This window comes from Hipposideros armiger, unplaced genomic scaffold, assembly GCF_001890085.2.
Source record: "Hipposideros armiger isolate ML-2016 unplaced genomic scaffold, ASM189008v1 scaffold_466, whole genome shotgun sequence".
Classification (NCBI taxonomy): domain Eukaryota; kingdom Metazoa; phylum Chordata; class Mammalia; order Chiroptera; family Hipposideridae; genus Hipposideros; species Hipposideros armiger.
This window is the reverse complement of record NW_017731816.1, coordinates 575,954-597,098: the sequence shown is the minus strand read 5'-3', so window position 1 is coordinate 597,098 and position 21,145 is coordinate 575,954. Positions and strand designations below refer to the sequence as shown.

The 21,145-nt window shown below is 51.4% G+C and overlaps 2 protein-coding genes across 3 annotated transcripts in view; one reads left to right on the top strand and one right to left on the bottom strand.

The window, feature by feature from the left end:
* Window positions 1–37: 37 nt before the first annotated feature.
* Window positions 38–17,675, bottom strand: SIRT2 (sirtuin 2). 2 transcript variants are annotated; one of them, XM_019666310.1, is made up of 16 exons: window positions 17,535–17,635; window positions 16,659–16,705; window positions 13,616–13,664; window positions 13,235–13,348; window positions 10,467–10,508; window positions 10,212–10,318; window positions 10,037–10,093; window positions 9,442–9,510; window positions 4,939–5,068; window positions 2,627–2,686; window positions 2,265–2,320; window positions 1,993–2,069; window positions 1,852–1,903; window positions 1,103–1,173; window positions 892–958; window positions 38–773 (listed from the first exon to the last, which is right to left on the bottom strand). In XM_019666310.1, the coding sequence occupies exons 1-16, from the start codon at window positions 17,548–17,550 to the stop codon at window positions 618–620; spliced, it is 1,170 nt and encodes a 389-aa protein (XP_019521855.1). In that variant the 5' UTR covers window positions 17,551–17,635; the 3' UTR covers window positions 38–617. The 2 variants fall into 2 exon arrangements, with proteins under 2 accessions (XP_019521855.1, XP_019521854.1); XM_019666309.1 differs by lacking the exon at window positions 16,659–16,705 and having other exon boundaries at window positions 17,535–17,675.
* A 231-nt stretch (window positions 17,676–17,906) lies between these two features.
* NFKBIB (NFKB inhibitor beta) overlaps window positions 17,907–21,145 on the top strand; it is a 9,987-nt gene continuing 6,748 nt past the window's right edge. The window contains exon 1 of the mRNA XM_019666232.1: window positions 17,907–18,186. Within this exon, the coding sequence (XP_019521777.1) occupies window positions 18,008–18,186 (179 nt within the window). The 5' untranslated portion in view covers window positions 17,907–18,007. The remainder of the gene's footprint in view (window positions 18,187–21,145) is intronic.

Sequence of the window (21,145 nt, the reverse complement as noted above, 5' to 3'; positions counted from 1 at the left end):
GTGCGCCCACAGAAAGGAACAGCCAGGCCAGACAGCCGATGGTTAGTTTTTGGTTTTTAATTTGTCTCCAATAAGCAACATCATCTGCCCATTCCCACATGAGAAGTGGGTCCTGAGTGAAGGTGGTTAGGCACCCACTTTGGGAGTTGAAGGCAGAGAGGTGGCAGGCCTTCAGGCTCAGACCCCTCACTGGGTGAGTTATGTTTGGAGGGCTCCCACCCCCACCCAGGGTAGGTTAGATTTTTCTCTACTTGGCCACAGGCCCCTGAGAGTAGTAGAGAGTGGGGGCCCTGGGGACCCTGTCCTGGGATAGTTAGAAATTTGGAAGCCCCCTGGCCCTGGGAACAGTTAGAGGTTAGGGAGGTTGATCCTTGCCCCTGGGGGTGGTTAGAGGCTCTGGGCTGTTAGAGACAGGCTGCCCAAGCTTCGGCCCTCAGCAGATGTTAGAGATTTGCCAGGGCTGGGGAGCTGGGACCCCAGTTTTGGGAGGGAGTCGTTATGAGAGTGAGGGAATGCTCTGAGCTCCCACGTAAGAGCTGCAAGTTAGGGGGGGCCAGGGTTGGTTGGGGCTCAGCTGTCCCAAAGGAGCTGGGCGTCCTGCCTGGGAGATGCAGCTATCACTGGGGTTTCTCTCCCTCCATAGTCCTGGCCTCCTCCTTGGCAGGAGGTGGGGACTTCCCAGGGGAAGTGGAAGTGGTGGGGTTGGGGCTCCCTGACCCCGACTGAGCGTCAATGCTGGCATGTTCCTTTCGGACAAGATCCTCCAGCTCCTTCTGTATAAGACAAAGTTCCCAGGGTCAGAGGTGACCATGCCTCATGGGGTCAGAAGACCTGTAGGGCAGGCATCCAGGGGCTGGGCTCCGAGGGGATTGGGTGGCCCAGCCTCCTCACCTTCCATCCGAGGAGGTCAGCAAGGGCCAGGCAGCCCTGGTCGCAGTCACCCAGCCAGGCCACGTCCCTGTGGGCAGGTGAGAGAGTAAGAGCGCCCAGGCTTGTCCCAGGCCCCTGACAGCTCTGCCCTGTCCATGTACCATCACACCCTCCCTCCCACCTTGGCCTGTCCCTTGCAGGTTCCACCCCACACCGCAGACCCAGGCCTCACCTGTAGGCCTTCTTGGAGTCAAAGTCCATGCCTCCTCCGAGGCCCATCATCATTCCCAGGAAAGGGTCAGTCTGCAGGGAAGTAGGTGGGGCGGGGGTGGGGAAGGGGGGAGCTAAGAGCACAGACCCTCAAGCCAGGAGGCCTGGGATTGTATCCCAGCTCTGTGACTTTGCTCAAGGGACCTGGCCTCTCCGAACCTCAGTTTCCTATCTCTAGAGTGGGGATGATCATCGAACCCACTCCTAGAGTTGTTCTATCAGTGGGTTAACACAGGGAAAATGCTTACAACAGCATCTGGCATGTGGTATGTTTTTGCCTATTCGAGGAAACATCATTCCCCAGGAGGGAGTCTGTGCTTGGGAGGGAGGCCACCTGGGTGGGGGGTTGAGAGAGCCAAGAGATAGCAGACTCTGATGCCATGGCTGAAGGCCCTGGCTCCAGCTATTCTGACTCTGCAGTCCCAGAAGTGCAACATCCCTGTTCTGGCTTAAGTCGCTCTGAGTTGGGGTTCTGTCATGGTTTGAAAGGGCCCCGAATGACCCAGAGGCCTATGGAATCTTAGAGTTAGGGCAGCCTGGAACTTGACCCCTCCGGATTCTGGAATCCCTGGTCCTGAGCTGAGAGGTCTGAACTACTGGTTTCCCTGGAGACCTGTCCCTTTGTACCAAGGAAGCCAGTGGGAGGGATTGGGGACCCATGTGATGAGGAGGCAGGGAAGAACGAGGAGCTGTGAATAAAAGCCAACTCACCTGGCCAGTTTTTTCCTTGTTGATAAGCAGGCGCGGGGTGGAGAGGGGTGCCCTGGGGGGATGATGAGCTGGGTGGTGAGGACTTGCTCTGGCTCCCCCGGCCTCCAGCGCCCCCCACCCCAGCTCAGACCCCTGGCTTACTTGCCGATGAGGGATGCGAAGGGCTGCACCTGCAGGGAGGTGCCCATGATGATGAGCAGGTCCACTTTCAGGAAGTCCTATGAAGGGGGAGTGGCCATGAGGGCTCCAGGACCCTCCGCTGGGGCTAGGCCACCATCCCCTGCCCCCACCCTCCGCCCCGTCCCCCATCACAAGCCCACCCGAAGCCAGTTGGGGAGGTAATCCTCCCCAGGGCAGGACCCAGGCTGTCCACCCACATGAGCTGAGTGCAGGGTGGTGGCAGGGACACTTACTGACTGTATGCAGGAGAAGAAACGCGCTGGAAGGTTCTCGCCAAAGAACACGATGTCTGAGGTGGAGACAGACGAACAGACAACACAGCACAGAAAGAGACAGTGAACAGCGAGAGGCAGAGACGGATAAGACAAGAATAGCCAGGAGCAGAAGGGAGACCTGAGGGCTGGGTGGGGTTGTGGAGCAGCGGGAGACAAGCCAGGGCTACAAAACCCTCTCCCTGGAGAGAGGTGACCAGAGGTGGGGTGGGCGGCAAGTGTGGCCTTCTTGGAAAAGCGTGTGCGTGTGTGTGTGTGTGTGTGGGGGGGGGGCGGTTCCCAGGTCAAATCTCCCTCAGTTGGCCCCTGGCCCCAAGGCTCACCAGGCTTCACCACACTTTGACACTTCTCACACTTGGGAGTCACCTCGGAGAAGATCTTCTCTGGGCGTGGAGAAGGGGAAGGAGAGAAGGAGGTAAGAGGTTCTGGGCTGGGGGCTGTCGCCTGCCTTGCGGCCTCCCCCTGCCCTTTCCTTCACGGTCAACACAAACACATCTCAGTCACCGGGGAACCTCCCGGGGTGTCTGCCCTGCTCAGGAAGGACCCCCATCTCAAAGAACCACCTCCATTTCCCCAAATGCCCCAGAACTCCAAGGGTGGCTCCCAGCAGCACGAAGCTATAAATGAAAGAATAAACAAATGAGCATGGGCCACTGGATTCCCCAAACCCCTCTTGGGATATCTGGACTTGGGAGTGAAGCTCTGCCAGTGAGTCTCTGAAGGCAGCCCTGATTCATGCTGGGTTAGAGGCCTGGTGGTCCCAGGCCAAGTGGCAGAGAGAGAGAGAGGGAAAAATATGCAGATGATCCTGGGATGGGGACAAATCCTTAGGCCCAGCTGCTTCCCACCCTTGGGTTCTGTGACTGATCCCCCTCACCCCGACCACCACCACACACACTATCCTTATGACAATCATGCGCCTTATTACTTACTAAGGAAACTTGAAAGCATTCTGTCACTTGAAACCCACAGACTCCTAGCTCATTTGTTCAACGATTCATTCATTCCCTCAACAAACATTTACAGAGCACCGTTTTAATGCCTGTTATTTAATTTAAAACATTTCTGCACTGACAGTATGCTACTTTGTGGGTGCTGCATGTGATAACTGCTGTAAGTGAACATAATGGGGTAATGTTAATTGTACATTACCCCCAGCTGCGCGCGGCTGGGCTAGTCAGGACTCCTCGCCCCAGGGGCGGTCAGCTGGCATTTCATGAGAAAGGCCACACTCCAGAGGCCCTACTACAAGTGCTGTCCTTATCTCCTGTGGACAGAGGCTTTGTGAAGTCAGCATAAAGAATGTCAGAAATGGGTTTTCATGGGTGAAATAAGTGACTTCTTAATCAGCACAATGGATGACAGAAACAGGCTCTTGCTGGCATTCAAGAAATGCGGATTGTCTGGATTGTTTTGTTCTTTTTATGGACACTCTGCCCTTACATGAATTGGGACTATGACTTCAGCAAGCCCTGTAGTCTGCACCCGAGGGGCCACCGCAGCCAGCCCTGTGTCTGGCTTCACACTCCATTGATTCTGCTCGCCTTTTAAAAAATTTTTTTAAAGATTTTTTTTTTAATTGGGGAATTGGGGGATGGGAACAGCACTGGGGAATTGGGGGAAGGGGAACAGACAAGTTGCTGTCCTTTTGTTCTTCAGTCTAGTTGTGGAGGATGTCGCTTCACTGGCCCAAGTTGGCACCATCATTGCGCTCTTCCAGGGCGAGGCCGATCAGTCGCCGGCTTCTGGACGGCCGCTCACTGTGGCTGCTGGCCGCTCACGCTGGCTGCTGGCTACACACGTAGCCCATGGCAACCCACTGCAGCAGGGGCTGCAGCCTACGCTATCGCCGGCGACTCACGGCAGCCCAGCTCCAGGTTGAGCTGTTGTTCAGCATCTTAGCTGTGGAGGGCAGTGTCACTGGCCCTCCTATGTGGGATCCGAACCGGGGCCCTCTGGCATCCCAAGCCAGCTCTTAACCAAGGCGCCACTCGGCCGGCCCTCTGCTCGCCTTTTAATGGGCTCATTGAATCCTGTGCTTCTCGTACAAGTGCTGTCCACCATGGTCGTCACAGCCAGATGAGGCTTTTGACATTTAAATTAATAAAAATTAAATCAAATTTAAACTCTCCTTCAGAGTCGCTAGTGACATTTCAAGTGCTCAGTAGCTACATGTAGTGAGCAGCACATTAGACAGTGCAGACATGGATGCTTTCCCTCATCTCAGAAAGTTCTATCGGACAGCTCTGCTCTTCTTAAAATTTAGTTCCATTTGCCTAATGAGCACCTCACGTGAGACAGGGGCAGAGCCCCTCAAAGGCCAAAGAGCAAGGGTTGTGTGCCCTCACAGGTGGTGTGACCATCTGAGGAGCTCTCTGCTAATGCACGTCTCTGTGTGTGCGGCTGAACTGGGTCTGGCGCTTGTTTCCATTCTAACCTGGCTGTGAGGTGGTATTGGAAGCAATGAACCCGGTTACCACCTCAAACCTTTGGGGGCTGCCATTATCTGTTAAGGAGAGCCACAGCGCCGTGCACGACAGAACTGGTGCCCACTGGGTGGAGGCCCTGTGCCTGCCACTGAGGAGTGGACAGTGAGTGGGAGGCCTGCCCTTGTGGATGACCTCCAGCCCCTCACCTTTCATCCAGCTGAGCGTGTACTCCTGCCGGCAGAGGGGGCTGACGCAGTGCGACGTGTAGAAGGTACCGTGGGCCTCCACCAGGTCCTCGGGCTCCAGCCCGGCCACTCGCTCCAGGGTGTCTATGTTCTGGAGGGAAGAGGGGCAGGAGTGAACCACGCCCCTCCAGGGGCAGAAGGCAGAGCAGGGAGTTGTGGCCAAGAGAAAGCAGTGGGGTGGGGTGAGAAGGGCGGGCAGGAAAAGCAAGGGGCAGGGTGTGTCTGGAAACTCTTGATTCTGGTGGTGCCACTGAAAGGGTAAAAGTCACGGACGTTTAGAGGCAGGGATCCACATTCAAACGTGTATGAGCCCAGCCTCACGGCCACTAATAGCCCATATGGCATTTTTCTACAAATTCAGGCCACTTTGCTTCCATTTTTCAGAAAACTTGTGTTAGAACCACACACTTGAGTGCCACCTGCCAGAAATCTGTTGAAATAAATGTACAAATCTACAATGTTTCCATTGTAAGTGGAGGCCCCCTCAGATGTGGCATTCTTGTGCTGTATCCAACCTGTACAGCTGTATGTGGCAGCCTCGGCCAACTGTTAACATAAATAAACAACTCGGGAGGAACTGTTTGGTTTTAAACACACTATTTTCCTATTTAGCAGGCAGATTTCTTACTATTGTGTGTTTCATAGATGGCAGATTAACATATTCGTATAAGACAGAGATACTTTCCTTACTAACCAAACAAGAATATTCGTCTCTTCCGCATAGGCATTTGTGCTCTCTCATTTTTCTCAAAACACGCAGTCCCTCTGGAGCAGCTTTTGTTTGCCTGTGAGGCAGGTGCTGAAGGACACTGGCAGATGTCACACAGAGACGGCCTGTCATGTGCAGCCCACAGCTGAACCAACAAGGTTTCCTGGAGACTCTATGAACAACTGGAAGCGTTCCCTTTCCAGGGCAGACACCCCAAATGCCCTCTCTGCTCCTTGCCAGCAATTAGCTTATCCCCAAAACATGCAGACAAGTCACTGTTCCCAGACTCTCTGTAGCTTTTCCCCTCCCCCTCTCCATTAGCAATCTCAGTTTGGCCTTTGTTACTTGATTCAGTCTACTGACCAACTCCCTTGCGCTTGAGGAAGCAGTGTGTGTGGAAGTAACTCAGTAGAATGCAGAAGAACTGCCTAAATGCCTCTGTGTTAGTCTCTGACACGATGTTTAATCAAGAAACCACAAACAAACAAAAACAAAGAATGAGGCCCAACTGTACCTACTGATCAGAAGTTATCTCTCCAAGGTGTTAATAGGGAGAAAAGCACAAAGGCAGTGTGTACAGGATGTGAAAAAATATCTAGAAGTGTGCGTATTTGTTTGCCTAAGTACAGAATATCTTCAAAGGAGACACACGAAGGAGCCGACAGCCATGGCCCGGGAGGGAAGCTGGGGGCTGGGCAGTACGGCCCAGGAAGTCCTCTGCTAGAGGACAAGCATTGAACACATGGTGACGCACAACTGCCATTTGGCCCTGGTGCCTGGCAGGAAACAGGCCGTGGAGAAGAGGTGGGCCCTGGGCAAGGGTGGGCCGCTCCTAGAACTGGCACTGGTCACTCAGCTCCAGCCGACCGCTCTCCCCGGGTAAGCTACCCAGGGTGCAGTCAGCTCTTCCCAATTTTCTGGAGGAGCCTGAAGTCTGGATTTTCATCTGAAACTTTGGAGACCTTGGTTCCCTTTTTATTTCAAAACATCACAATCCTTGATTGACCCATCACTGACGGCAGCTTTTTAAAAGCATGAAGTTGCTATTGAATGTGGATATGGAAGGGTCTTCCAGACAAGGGGTCAGGTGAAGAAAAGCCAAGTCCAAACCCTATATTCAGTACAAATGCCATATATATAGTTAAAAAAACGTTTTGCCGTGGAGATCAGTGACTTGAGTGAACAGGACAACTGTTCTCATGTTTGAATGGATACTTGTGTCTCGAGATAAAAATAGCATCATACATGCTTCAGAGGTGCTGTGTCATCACAATTCAGAAAGAGGTGAAGACAACGTGTTCCAGAAAACTAGGTCAGTGACTCAAAAACTGGCTGAGGTCAAGGAAGAAGGTGAGAGGTTTGAAAAAAAAATGGTTTCATAAATGTGAGAGTGGAAAGATTTTTTTCCACCTTTGTCTATTTTAGGTAATATGCCATTTTGAAAATTACGTGTAATTAATTTCCATGCATTAAATATTGCAAGTGGGGACTGGGGAAATGCCTGCACAGTACACTTGCATTCATGTTGGCTCTCATGTAAAAATAGTGGGCAGCTGCTGTGCTTTCCTGGTCAAGGGCAGGGGTTTTTGCCTCTGACTGAACGGAGCTGGGAAGTGAGCCTGCTGAGCAGCCCTGATGGGCCACTTTGTCCTGAGCTTCTCATGCTAGGGCCCTGTGATCTTATCCTCTCTGGTGAGTTTAAACATGTCTATATGCTGCTCCTACAGCCCAAGTCCAGACTGCTGTGTCCAAATGTCTGTATGCATCTCCACATGGGTGTCTAACGGGCATCTCAACCTCAATGTGCCTCAAAGTAAACTTCTCCTCTGCCCTCCCCTGCACCTCCCACCATCTCAGTAAAAAGCAGCAGGTGCTCAGGCTGAGAGCTGTCCAGTCGTCCTTGACTCTTCTCTCTCCATCATGAATCATTTCACATCCCATCCATCACCAAGTCCTGTTGGCTCCATCTTCAAAATGGATGCAAAACCTGCCCACTTCTCCCCCTCCCTGGCTCCGACCCTTGCCCAGCCTCCATCCTCTCCTGCTTGGACCATCACAGCAGCCTCCTCCATAGTCTCTGTAACCCCCTCCCCACTGCTCCCACAATCTGTCCCCTACATGTAGCCAGAGGGACACTGGGTCAGGTCATGTCCCTACCCTGCTCAGAGCCCTCCTGTGGCACCATCTCACTCAGGGTAAAGAACAAAGCCCTGCCATGGCCCCCGAGGCCCATCATTATCTGAATCACTGCCCCTGTCACCTCCCTGACCTCTTCTCCTCCATTCTCTCCCATTACTGGCTTCCTCACGTACTCAGATCCAGCTTGAACATACCAAATACAGTCTCCCTCAGGCCCTTTGCACTGGCTGTTCCCTTTGCCTGGAGCGCACTCCCCCCAGATAATCCCAGGCTCCCTCCCTCCCCTTCTTCAGGTCTTTGTCTAAATGTGTCCTGCTTAGTGAGGCCTTCCCTGATACCGTATTTACAACAACACACTCCACTACCCCCAACACACACACACACACACACACACACACACACACACACACACACACAACTTCTGATTCCCCTTTCCTGCTTAATCCTGCTCCACAGAACTCACAACATCTGCCACACTAGATAAGCTACTTATCCATCTTGTCCACATGTCTCTCTCCCCACATTAGCGTGTGAGCTCCAGGAGGGCAGTGATGTCTGCTCTGTTTGCTGCCAGCAGCACCTGGCACTGGGTTGACACTCAGTAAACACTTGTGACAGAAGCTGACAAACAGGGATGCCAGCAGGGCCGTGGTGAGGGGTCCATGAAATCATGCACAGAGGGCACGTGGCTTCAGGTGAGCTGTTTGTATCATGTCTGAGCCAAGGTCAGGTTTATCCTGAGCATGGACTCCTTCTAGAAGGAGGTGACAGTCCCTCCTACCATCACACCACTAGCCCCAGTTGAGAAATCGGGACCGGAAGAGAATTCATCCTCCCCCTGGTGGCAGCTTCCGCGGCTGCAGGCTCCAAACTGCCAGGTGAGGGAAGGAACTATTAGAAAACCTATTTATATTCAGGTATGCCCTCTCTATTTTATAAATTTTGGGTTCTGAGGTATGACTGACAGCATGCATGATATCACTGTATAGCACATCATGCAATTCAATATGTTCTCATAAAACAAAGGTAGAGGCGCAAACGTTTTTTTACTATCAGGGCGCGAGATCCCGGAAGGCTTGCCAACTAGTCCAGGTGCTAACAAGGTGAGCTTCCCTTCCCCGGGTACTTCATGGTGAGGCCCAGCTCAGCACCTGACATGCATGAGCCATGGCCCCATGGCACATACGAGGCCTTTGTGCAAATTATAAAAAGGTACCCCTTCCTTAAGACACTACGTCCACCAGTACTAACAAAGTACAGGTCTAACAAAGTGACTTGTTAGATCAAGTCACTTTGGTGTCATCTGCTGGAAAATGCTAACACATATGATATCGCTGGTGCAAATGGTGTCCCCTCCCCTCAGACACCAGGTCCTTTCTCAGTACACAAGGGATGGATGGCTCTGAGAGGAGTTCACTGCCATGTCACCACAGACCTGAAAGGGCAAAGCTGTGCTGGCCTCTGCTTTACAGAAGGGGAAATTGAGGCTGAGAGAGGCGAAATGACTCACTGCAGGTCACATGACAAAGAAGCAGTGGCTGGAGCTCTTAGAGCTGAGGTGCCAGGCCACATCCAGCCCGCCCTCTTCCTCCCAGGATGCCCGCAGTCCCGCCTACCTGTGTGTAGCAGCGCAAAAGCATCCCCTTCTCCTTCAACAGCCGGATGAAGTAGTGACAGAGGGTCGGCTGCAGGGGAGCAATCAGAACCAAGCTGGTAACGGCGAAGGTTCCCCTGCACCGCCACGCGCCGGGAACTGTTCCAGGCGCTATGCCTGTTCTACCTCATGGAACCATTGCATCGACCTTGTGAGGCAGAGACCATCATTATCCTCATTTCACAGGGAGGAAACTGGGGCATGGGGAGGCTGACTGTCCTGTCAAAGTCACACAGCCGGGAAGCTGCAGAGTTGGGATTTGTTCAAAAGCAGCAGCCTGGCTCCAGAGTCTGGGCTCTTTTGTGTACTTGAGTACTGTCAATTCATTTAAGCCTCACAACGACCCTTTTCATATAGTTATCAGCTTCATTTTACTGATGGGAAAACTGAGGCTCAAGGTCACAAAAGCAGGAAATGAGGGATTAGGAGTTGGACCCAGGCAGTCTGGGCCCAGAGCCTATGTACTTAATGACTATATAACAATATTGGTCCAAAGGGCCTTTCCCATGCCTGCTGTCCCTTTACCTTTTCTGTTCCCCCTGCAAAAAAGAGCTCACCTTGAATTGCCCAGGATAGAGTTCCTTGGCGAGGGCAAAGAAGGGCTCTGGATGTTTCTGTGGGAGAGACAGCGGAGGGCAGGTGGGCACACAGATGCCCCTGGTGAGATGAGAGCAGGTGACCCCATCCCTACCACCCATCATTACAGATATTCCTCCCTGGGAGAGCACATACCTTAAAGTAGCCAATCTCAAAAATGGCCTCTGGGTAGGGAAGATGGTACTTCTGCAGGTTGGCATAGAGGCCGGTGGATGGGGAGCGGAAGTCGGGGATGCCCGCGGCTGAGGGAGGAAGGGCAGGGAGCAATCCATCAGGGACCTCAATTATATCACAGTAACCCTCCCAGTGAGGGCCCAGACCTGGCTCCTCTCAGCCCTGGAATGGGCTCCCCCAAACCTGGGGGCAGCTACTGGGGAAGGGAACACTTACATGTGGAGATTCCAGCTCCCACCAAACAGATGACTCTGCGACCTAGAGGAGAGGAGTTTGTGCATCATGCGACATGGGTCCTCAAATAATACTACCGATCACAGTCCTTGACACTGTTTACTCCACGCTAGGCTCTGGGGCAAACATTTCAGATGCATGAACGGTCCTCCCAACCATCTTTTACAGATGAGGAAATCGAGGCTCCAGGAGGGGAAGGAGTCACACAGTCAACTGGTGGAAGAGCCAGCATGGGGACAAGGAATCTATTGTTTAAAATTATACCCACTTAGACAGAGTCCAGAAAAGGCCACATGGAGGGAAGTTTCTCCCCCTAACTAGATCTACACAAAAACGTGTAAGATCTTAGTAAGGAGGGTGGGGGCAGGGGGTTCCCCCAGAAGAGCTACAGGTTATTGTAAAAACCTCTAGTAGCAACTCATCTTGTCGACACAATCTGGAATGACCATCTATTTCTGGCATATTATACACATTCCTTCATCACATTCCTTTCCTCCATAATCAAACACACATCAGCCACCGGAAGTCTGGTAATTTCCAGGTGAAGACCAAAGATTTGCCACTCTCAGCCCACACCCAGTGAATAGGAGAGTGGATAAGAGCTTCAAATCCTGGTCTCCTGCTCACTAGCAGGGGGGTCTTAGTTCAGATCACCACTCTAGGCTTTAGCTTCCTGGTCTGTAAAATGGGCATAATTACAGTACTGACCTCAGAGGCTGTTGAGAGAATTAAGTCATTCATGTAAAGCTTAGATCTGTGCCTTGCACTGAGCAAACACTATACAGTTTACCCTTGAACAACCCAGGGGGTTAATCCACGTATAACTTTTGACTCCCCCAAAACTTAACTACTAATAGCCTACTGTTGACCGGAAGCCTTATTGATAACATAAACAGCTGATTAACACATATTTCTTACAATAAAGTAAGCTAGAGAAAAGAACTTATTAAGAAAATCATAAGGAAGAGGAAATACATTTACAGTGTATTTTCAGTATTTGTTGAAAAATATCTGCGTATAAGTGGACCTGCGCAGTCAAACCCGTGTTGTTCAAGGGTCAAATGTATATGTTTGCTATTATTCTTTGAGTCAATTGTATTAAATTTCTTGAGACCCATGATTCATACACCTATAAGCACTTATTCCCCTCATTTTTACCAGCTTTCAGAAAAGATGATGGGAAGACATGGCAGGGGTCAAATCACAAGCATACCAGGCCGGGCAGAAACAGCCCAGTTGCCTCTTCAGCTGCTTGCTGGCACACAGCCCTCCCACGCAGTACCCTGGCATCTGCCTGTCAGCTGATGAACAGACACAAATGAGGCCCTGTGAACCGGGAGCCTCTGGGGTGTCCTGTCCAAGGAGGACAGCAAGGGTGACAAAGGCTGAGGCCAGCCACAGCCTTAGTCCTCTGCTTCCTCTGGGGATGCCATTGGACCAGGCCCGGCTGGATGCGGGGGAAGGGGGCAGGCATGGAGGAGGGAGTGTGTGCTCTGAATCTGGGGGGCCTGGGGCTGAGTCCTGACTCTGTCTCTAGCCAGCTGTGTGACCCTGCACCAAGTCACAGCCTCTCTGTGCCTCAGTTTCCTCCTCTGCCCATATCACTCCTGTAATGACCTCACAGGTTTATTGTTGTGAAGATCAAATGGGAGGAGGCCTATCAAATGCTTGGCCCAGTGTCTGGCAAACAGTGAGGGCTCAATTAATTGTTATTGTTTATTATTATCCCCTCATAGGCATCCGCATGAGTCAATTATCCTAAAGTCCAGGTGCAGGAGGACAGAAGGAACAAAAGCTTTGTAGCCACTGCCTGCATTCTCTGGGCCCACCTGAGCCAGAAGTGGGCTAGAGACAGCTGCCAGGCCTGCCCAGGAGAGGGAGGCTCAGGGCGGTGAGCCTGGCTGGCTGAGGAGGAGCTGGCAGTAGCTGGAGGACAGGGAAAGTGGAGAAGATGTCCTCAACAAAGGGCTGCTCAGGACCCTCAAAGGGTCGATTGTTCTAGCAGAGGACTGCTGAGGGCTTGGTTTCTCAGACTGGTGACCTCAGCTCGCAGTAAGAAATATAAATTACACGGTGACCCAGTAAAGAGGCATCTACACCCCACACCTGAAAGAAGCTTCCTGTAATAATAATCATAGGGAACACTTACACAGTTCTTGCTATGTTTCAGGTCCTGTCCCAGGCATTCACATCTCTATTAATTTTTTTAACCCCTAATAACTCTATGAGGTAAACATTTATTATTATTATCATCTTCATTCTATCAAACAGGTCTGGCCAATCAGACCACAGCATTAGTCAGCAATGGAGATGTGACCCAGGTCTGGCCAACCAGAGACATGGTGATTGATTCCGGGTAAGAACGTGACCCGACCTGGGCCAACTCGAGCCAATCTGTGCTCTTTTGCTTGTAGCACTGGGACAAAGATGCTCTCTTCAGTGGGAGGTGCGAGGCTGTGGAACTGGCATTTGGAGCTGCCAGGAGCTACCTTTACTCCAACACACAGGAAAGCAGCCAGAGAGGGTTAAGATTTTCAGTAACACGGAAGCCCCTGGACCCAGCCAGGCTGAAAGCTGGATTTTCGTTAAGGGGTCAACACATTCCTTTTTTGTTTTTGGCATAAATCAGTTTGAATTGGGTTTCTTGTTACTTGCAAACAAAAGGCGTGAATGGTTCAAGTGGCTGGGGCTGAGAAGTCACTTGGGGCCAGAAGTGGGGGAAAGTGGCCCAAGGCAGCTGGGGGACTTACAGCGCTCGCTCAGCATGTAGCGGGCCACCCCTTCCAGGGTTAGGTCGTCCAACAGACGCTCCTTCTGGGTGCCCAGGCCCAACGTCTGGGAGAACAAATTCCGCAGGAAGTCCACTGGACAAAAAGAAGAGAGACAGTAGCTGGGTGGGTGTTTAGCCGGGGTACACACAGGCCCTGAGTGCCCCTGCCCCAGCCCAGGGAGCCCCTGCCTTCCCACAACTCAAGGCTCCATGCCTGGCCCAGCCAGGGGCTTCTAGGTGCTGGCACCAAAGCATTATTACATACCTTGAATGTCACCCTTGATGGAAGTGAGGGGTATCACCTAGACCCCTGCCCTAAACCGCCCCCCACCAGAACCAGGCTCCCAAGTAAGATACTCACTCTCTGCTTCTCCGCCAGTCGCTCCGCCCTCAGTGTCTGAATCTGAGTCCTGGAAGGGGTGGAGGTGGGGTGGCCAGGCCCAAGAAGTGGGGTTAGGAAGTAGGGGGTCGGGTGACACCCCGGTTTGGAAAAAAGGCCCTGGCTGGGAGGTAGGCCCAAGGAAGTGAGAGGCAGTGGAGGGACAGCTCTGGGGGCCAGTGTGTGGGCTCTGGGACAGGCTGCCTGCATTGGGGACCTGGCCTGCTACTCCCCAGGAGCATAATCTCATGTGAGTGGTTTCATTTTTCTGAGTCTCCGGTGCTCCTCCTCTTGGTGATGGAGCTCAGAGGGCACCCCTCTCAGGGGACTATTGTTAGATGAAATGAGTTAATGTGTGAGGTGCTCAGGCCAGCACCCAGCGGGTTAAGTGCTCAAGAAGCACTAGTATTGCTATTTCATATGCCATGTTCATATCCTCCCCTTGTATCTCTTCTTGTCCCCTGTAGCATAGGCCTGCTGCCCCTTCCCAGCACACTGCAGCCCTCCTTACCAAAGTTACTGCATAATAATGGAACAATACCTGTGAAAATCCCAGCCCTGTGGCTGGAAGCCCCAGATAGCCTTTCCAACCTCTCCATGTCAACTCTGCCCATTGGCCAGGCTCCCAAATTGCAGGTCTTGGGACTCTGTCCAGGACCCTCCCTGCTTTCTCTCTCCACTTCCCCTGGGCTATCTGCCTCATCCATACCAATGGCCTCGGCCCAGTCACTGATGATGCCACCTCTCTGTCCCCAGATCCAGGGGTTCCTGTGGCCTCTTGGATGCTTTCCCCCAAGGGATCCCAGGCCCGTCACTCACACTGTGTCCCAAAATGGCCTCAGCATCTTCCCCCAATCTGCTCCTTATCCTGGGCCCCATCCAGTGTGGCCTCCCACACTGGATGCCAGACGCCTCCCACCTTCCTCCCCTGCCTCCCTGCCATAATTTGTCCCCTCCCTAGGGCTCCACCTGGTCCAGCCTGTCCTCTCCCCAGAGGGGCCCTTGTCCCAGCCTCCTCCCTAGGCTCCCAGCCTTAGTCTCCACCTCCAATCTACTCCACAGCCCTCTGCATGATGGTCTGTCTGGGACGGCTCACTCCCCTCCACTTCACAGGCACTTCTCTTTGGTGTGTCCAATCTAATCACATGATCATGAACATCTACAGGGTCCACCATGATATCAGCTCCACGAAGGCAGGGGTTTTTCATGTTCACCACTGGATGTCCAGCACCAAGAATAGGGTCTGACAGCTGGCAAGAGCTCCAGAATTATCCACCACTGAACGCATGGATACCTGCTGTATGCTATGACTGGGCGCTGCAATGGATCCTGTATAAGCACAATTCTTACCAGCTCACTCTCCTGCTTAAAACCTCTCCAGCAACCCCTCTCCCTTATCACTCACTATCTGGTTCCAAGTCTTTTTGAATGGAAACCTCCCACCCAAACATATTTAAAAATTTTTATTGCTTTTTAGATTGCATAAGCTTTGTATTAGACAATGTATCACATGGGGCACCTGCCTCATAATTCCCACTCCCAGCCCCCAGTCGAGATAACCACTATTAACAGTACAATGGTTAATTACTCCAGATTTTTTTCTCTGCATGTAAAACCCATTATTTTTCCAGAAATGGATCATACCACAGCACAATGCTGCATCCTGCATCGTCGGCAGAATAAGATATAGACCCACCTCATTCTTCTAAGCAGCTGCTTAGTGGAGCATTGTTAGGAGGCCCCATAGTTCATTTAATCCATCTACTGACAGCCACTTGGGCTGTTTCCATTTTTTGCCCCACTATGGACAATGTTGCAATTTACATCCTCAAATCTCTCTTTGGGACTGAGGATCCTTTTCAACATTAAACCTTTTTCTCTGACAGTGGTCCTGCTTTGGGAGCCAGGCAAGGGAGAAGCCCTGGCCTGACAGGAAGCTCTTATACCCTCTGCCGTGCATCTGTGAGGTGCTTTAACCACAGCTTCCACACTGCCTACATCTGAACAGTGATCTTGTGGCTGTGGGGGGCTGGCATTCTTTCAGGCCACAGACAGTGAGGCTCTGTGGACAGACTCAAGGGCCTTGCCCAGCACATGGGAGCAACTCGGCCTAAGAGGGAGCTGGCGGTGCTGGCGGGGCCTTCAGGCCTCTGTAAGGCAGCATGTCTACCTCTTCCTGAAGCATCTGGAAAGCAGTGTGCTGGGTGCTGTGGGTTGCAAGCCTCTCTCTGCTCTTCTAGCTGAGGGACAGAGGACAGGACACTTAACAACTCTGCCTCAAATTCCTCATCTGTAAAATGACCACAGTAGGACTTGAGCCCCACAGGAATGCTGGGAAGATGAAATGAGATGATGCCCATAAAGCACTAAGCAGAGTGCCCCACTTAAGTAAGTACTCAGTAAATGCTAACTATGCATATAATTAGCTGACCACCCCAGCCAGCATCTACTGAACACATCACAATCTTCCATGCTCCCAGGTCTTTGTGCTAGCTGTACCCTCTGCATGGGACACCATTTCCCACCTTGCCTAAGAAAATTCAAAGTCACTCTGCAAATACTACAATGTGTCTGTACTTCAATCTGACTCCTAGACCAGCCTGTAGATTCCTCCAGGGGAGGGACTGGCTGGAATCTCTGGTCTCCCGCAGTGCCTTGAGTTACCTTCACAATCACCCTGTGGGGTCATTTTCTAGTCACTTGTCATGAGATCTGTGATTTCAGGGACTAAATTGGATGCATGTCTCCTTCAGGACCAGCATAAATAAGGTTCAGAAGGGATTAGGCGGGCAAGGAAAGGAGAAAGTTCGGGCGGGCAGGCCTGGGGTTGAGGCTGCACACCCTTCTCTGACAGTCCTCAGGATCCACAGTTCTTCAGGAGGCTGAACTGGCAGGTGGGGTGACGGGTTGGGGCAGCGAGCTGAGGGCCCTGGGGTAACTCTCCCCTCTGTCCCCTCCCCCCAGGGGAGTGGGCTGCGGGGGCAAGTCCATCTCTCTCCTTCCCTCCACCCTTCCCCCATCTCACCTGAGCCTCCTGCACCTTCCCTGCCTGGGTCTCCAGAGGGTCAGAGGCTGGGGGAGGAGTGGGAGCAGATGTGGTTATAGTGGGGGGAATGGTTAATGGATTATGAAGGGCTTCACAGCAGGGGTGCAGGGGGCAAGAAGACCCACCAACCTAGTTATACTGGGGTAGAGGGTATCGGTAAAAATGGAGTAAAGGGAGGGAGGGGATGGGGAAAAGCAGAGTGGAGAGTGCTGGGAAGAGAGATGGTTAGTGAGGGACAAAGGGGCTGGGATGGGAAAGTTTAGGAGAGGAAGGAGAAAGTAAAGGACGTAGGGTATGGAGGAAACCTTAGGAGGAGTTAGGAAGGACACGGTAGTAGGTGAGGGTGTGTGCGGAGGGTTAGGTTTACAAGCAGAGGTAAGTTTAGAAAGGAAGAGAGAAGATAAGAGATACTCCAAATGGAGGTGGGTGTGGGAGGCGAGGTGCGCTGGGGATGGTATGTTTAAGAGGCACAGGAACTAGACGGAAGAGATAGGAAGGGACACCAGGGGTCCCCCAGCATTCTACAGTTTCCCTTAACAACCAGGTACCCACCCTTAGCAACCGGGACCGCGGCAACCTAAGTCCTTAGCAACGAGGGTCCTTGGCAACCCAGGTGCGAGAAACACGCGATCATTAGTAACTTGGGAGATACGGCAAACGAACCCTTAAAACCTCGCGACCCAGAAACCCACAAATCTAGCAATATGGATCACTTAGGAACGGCCCCCCGAACCCCACTCCTCTCCACGCAGCCCCTATTTCCTGTCCACCACGCCCGCCCTCGGGCCCCGGGGCCTGCAGCCCTCAGCCAGGCCCCGGATAGGCCCGACCCTCCCAACGAAGCCCCCGACTCACGGTCCGGCTCGGCCATGGGCGCGGGGCGGGGGCCCTCGGGACTGTCACCAACTGCTCGGTCCCGTGACGGCACCGGAAACAGAAAAGGCAGCGATAGGGTAGAGAACTACAACTCCCAGCAGTCATCGAGGCTTCATACACGCTTTAGCACAACCTCGGCTCGCGCCCCACTTAGGTAAGGAAAACAGGCGAGAGCCGGACTACGAGTCCCAAAATGCCCAGCGCCAGCAGCCATGTTGGTAAAGGGCGCCCGGAAAAATAGGAGAACGGGTAGAGAGCTGTAGTCCATCTGAATACTCTGATTGGTCACGGTGTGATACGGGGCGGGGCTTAAGCGATTTAGCCTACTCTGATTGGATGAGTCAGGGGGAGTGTTGGGGAATTCCCCGCAGGGCGGAAGCGCCAGAGCTCCAGGCAGAGCCCAGAGACAGGCGAGGCGGGCGGCCGCGGGGGCCCCTGAGGCTTCGGGGGCCATGGCCGGGGTCGCGTGCTTGGGGAAAGCTGCGGATGCCGACGAATGGTGCGACAGCGGCTTGGGCTCTCTGGGTCCCGACGCAGCAGCCCCAGGAGGACCAGGACTGGGTCCGGAGCTGGGCCCGGGGCTGTCGTGGGCACCCCTCGTCTTCGGCTACGTCACTGAGGATGGAGACACGTGAGTGAAACTTAGGTTACCAAACCGGGCGTTAGGATACGACATGTGATTTCCTATTAGTCTCTATCCTGGCTTCCCAACCTCTCCTAAATCTGACTTCTGACGCTTGACTTATTGACCTCAAACCCACAGGTCCTAACCTTTAAAAAAACCAATTTACTATCCAACTTTGATCCCAACCCAATAATTTCTGACCTCCTTTCTTGAACTCTGGGTCTCAGAGTTCCACATCCCTATCCATTGATCCCAAAACTCGATTTGATCTTCCTGACCCCAGTCCTGAGACCTTTATTAGAACTGTAGCTCAAGCAATCTCCTCCTGACCTTTAACCTCTCCAAATATGGTCTTTGATCCTGAGCTCCTGATTTATGAGTGTTAGACCTTGATTTCCGAAATTAATACTTGGTCTTTGTCTTTAAGATCCCACCTTCTGTGCACTAATCTTCATATCTCACATTCAAAGAGAAAATGTAAGCTCCATGATAGCAGGGATTCATCTGTTAAACAAATATTTATGGAACACTACTACATTCCAGGCCCTGCTTTAGGTGCTGGTGATAAGGCAGTGAAGAAAACAGACAAAAACTTACGTTTGGGGGAGGGGGATATATAGACAGAACGACTGACAGAAAGACAGGAGGGAAGGAAAGGAGGGGGAAAGAGAAAGAAAGGAAAAAAGGGAGCGAGAAGGCAGGAAAGAGGGAGAGAGAAATAAAAAGAAAGAAGAAAGACAAAAGGAAGGAAGAAAAAGAAAAAGACAAAGTAAGAACGAAAAGAAAGGAAGAAACAAAGAAAAACAGAAAAACAAAAAAAGAAAAAAGAAAGACAGAAAAAGGTATGCCACAAGGTAGTAAATTCTTTGGAGAAAAATCAAGTAGGAAAATGAGACAAGTAGATTATCTGGGGAAAACACTCTGGGTAAAAAGAACAACGTTGGAAAGGCCCAAATGAGGGATTGTACCTGGGGTTTTTGTGTGTTGTTTTCTGCTGTATCCCCAGTGATTGAACAGTGCCTGACCCATAGGTGGCACTCAATAAACGTTGATCTCACAGAACCCACTTGGCTTCATTAATTCTGTAACTCTCCTTTCTCTCTCATTGATCTCTGTTCTGACTTCCATTATTTTCTTTCTTCTGCTTACTTTGGGTTTAATTCTTCTTTTTCTAGTTTTTTATTTTTTATTTATTTTTGATCGGGTAATAGTGTGTTTTTTTCAGGACCCATCAGCTCCGAGTCAAGTCGTTGTCCTTCAATCTAGTTGTGGAGGGCGCAGCTCAGCTCCAAGTCCAGTCACTATTTTCAGTCTAGTTGTTGTTGTTGGTGGTGGGGGGGCGCGCAACCCACTATCCCATGAGGAATCAAACCGGCAACCTTGTTAAGAGCACACGCTCCAACCAACTGAACCACCTGGCCGCCCTCTTTTTCTAGTTTTTTTTTTTTAAGATTTTATTGGGGAATTGCGGGAGGGGAACAGCGTTGGGGAATCGGGGAAGGGAAACAGACAAGTTGCTGTCCTTTTGTCTTCAGTCTAGTTGTGGAGGATGCCACTTCACTGGCCCATGTTGGTATTATCATTGCGCTCTTCCTGGCTGAGGCAGATCGGTCGCCGGCCTCTGGATGGCCGCTCACGGCGGCACACGCCAGCTGCCAGCCACTCACGGTAGCTTATGGCAGCCCACTGCAGCTTTACTGCAGCCTATGCTGTCGCCGGTGACTGACAGCAGCCCAGCTCCAGGTCAGGCTGTTCACCATCTTAGCTGTGAGGGCGCAGCGTCACTGGCCCTAATGTGGGATCTGAACCGGGGCCCTGCTGCTCAGAGCTGGCGTCCCAGTGGCGCCGGCCCTTTTTCTAGTTTCTCAATGTGGAAGCTGAGGTCATTGATTTTGAGACCTTTCTTTGCTATTATAGGTGTTGTGTGCTATAAATTTCCCCGAGTACTACTTTAGCAGCATTTCACAAATTCTGATATATTGTATTTTTATTTCCCTTCAATTAAGTGTACTTTATAGTTTATCTTCTGATTTCTTCTTTGGCCAGTGGATTCTTTAGAAGTATGTTATTTAGTTTCCAGATATTTGGAAGACTTCCCAGATACCTTTCTTTTATTGATTTTTAATTTAATTCCATTATGAACCTAGAACATAACTTTGTATGACTTGAATTTTTTACATTTATTAAGACTTGTTTCATGGTCCAAAATATTGTGTGTGCACATGAAAAGAATGTATATTCTGATGTTGGGTGTAGTGTTCTCTAGATGTTAATTAGAGGCCATGTTGGTTTATAGTGTTGTTCCAGTCTTCTATAGCCTCGCTGATGATTGCTGTCTACTTGTTCTATCAATTATTGAGAGAGGGGTGTTGAAATCTCCAGTGAGAATTATGGATTTGTCTGTTTCTCCTTGTAGTTTTATCCGGTTTTGCTTTACACAATTTGACACTCTATTATCAGGGGCACAAATATTTAGAATTATTATGTCCTCTTGATTTATTGACCTCTTTATCATTATGAAACAGCCTTCTCTATCTCTGTTAATATTCCTTGCTCTGAAATCTGCTTTGATATTAAAATACTCCCTACTGCTTTCTTTTGACTGATTGGCATTAACATGATATAGTTTAGTCCACCTTTTATTTATTTATTTTTTTTAAGATTTTTATTGGGGAATTGGGGGATGGGAACAGCGCTGGGGAATTGGGGAAAGGGGAACAGACAGGTTGCTGTCGTTTTGTTCTTCAGCCTAGTTGTGGAGGACATTGCTTCACTGGCCCAAGTTGGCACCATCATTGCATTCTTCCTGGACGAGGCAGATCAGTCGCCGGCTTCTGGACGGCTGCTCACTGCGACTGCTGGCCGCTCATGCTGGCTGCTGGCTACACATGGTAGCCCATGGCAACCCACTGCAGCAGGGGCTGCAGCCTACGCCGTCGCCGGCGACTCATGGCAGCCCAGCTCC

Excerpts from the sequence above, each read along its gene's own strand:
- SIRT2 (XM_019666309.1), bottom strand. The coding sequence starts at position 17,660 with ATGACTGCTGGGAGTTGTAGTTCTCTACCCTATCGCTGCCTTTTCTGT. Across the intron at positions 13,665-17,534 it reads GCCCATGGCCGAGCCGGACC|GACTCAGATTCAGACACTGA; the intron begins GTGAGTCGGGGG and ends CACCCCTTCCAG. Across the intron at positions 2,321-2,626 it reads TCAAAGTGTGGTGAAGCCTG|ACATCGTGTTCTTTGGCGAG; the intron begins GTGAGCCTTGGG and ends TCTCCACCTCAG.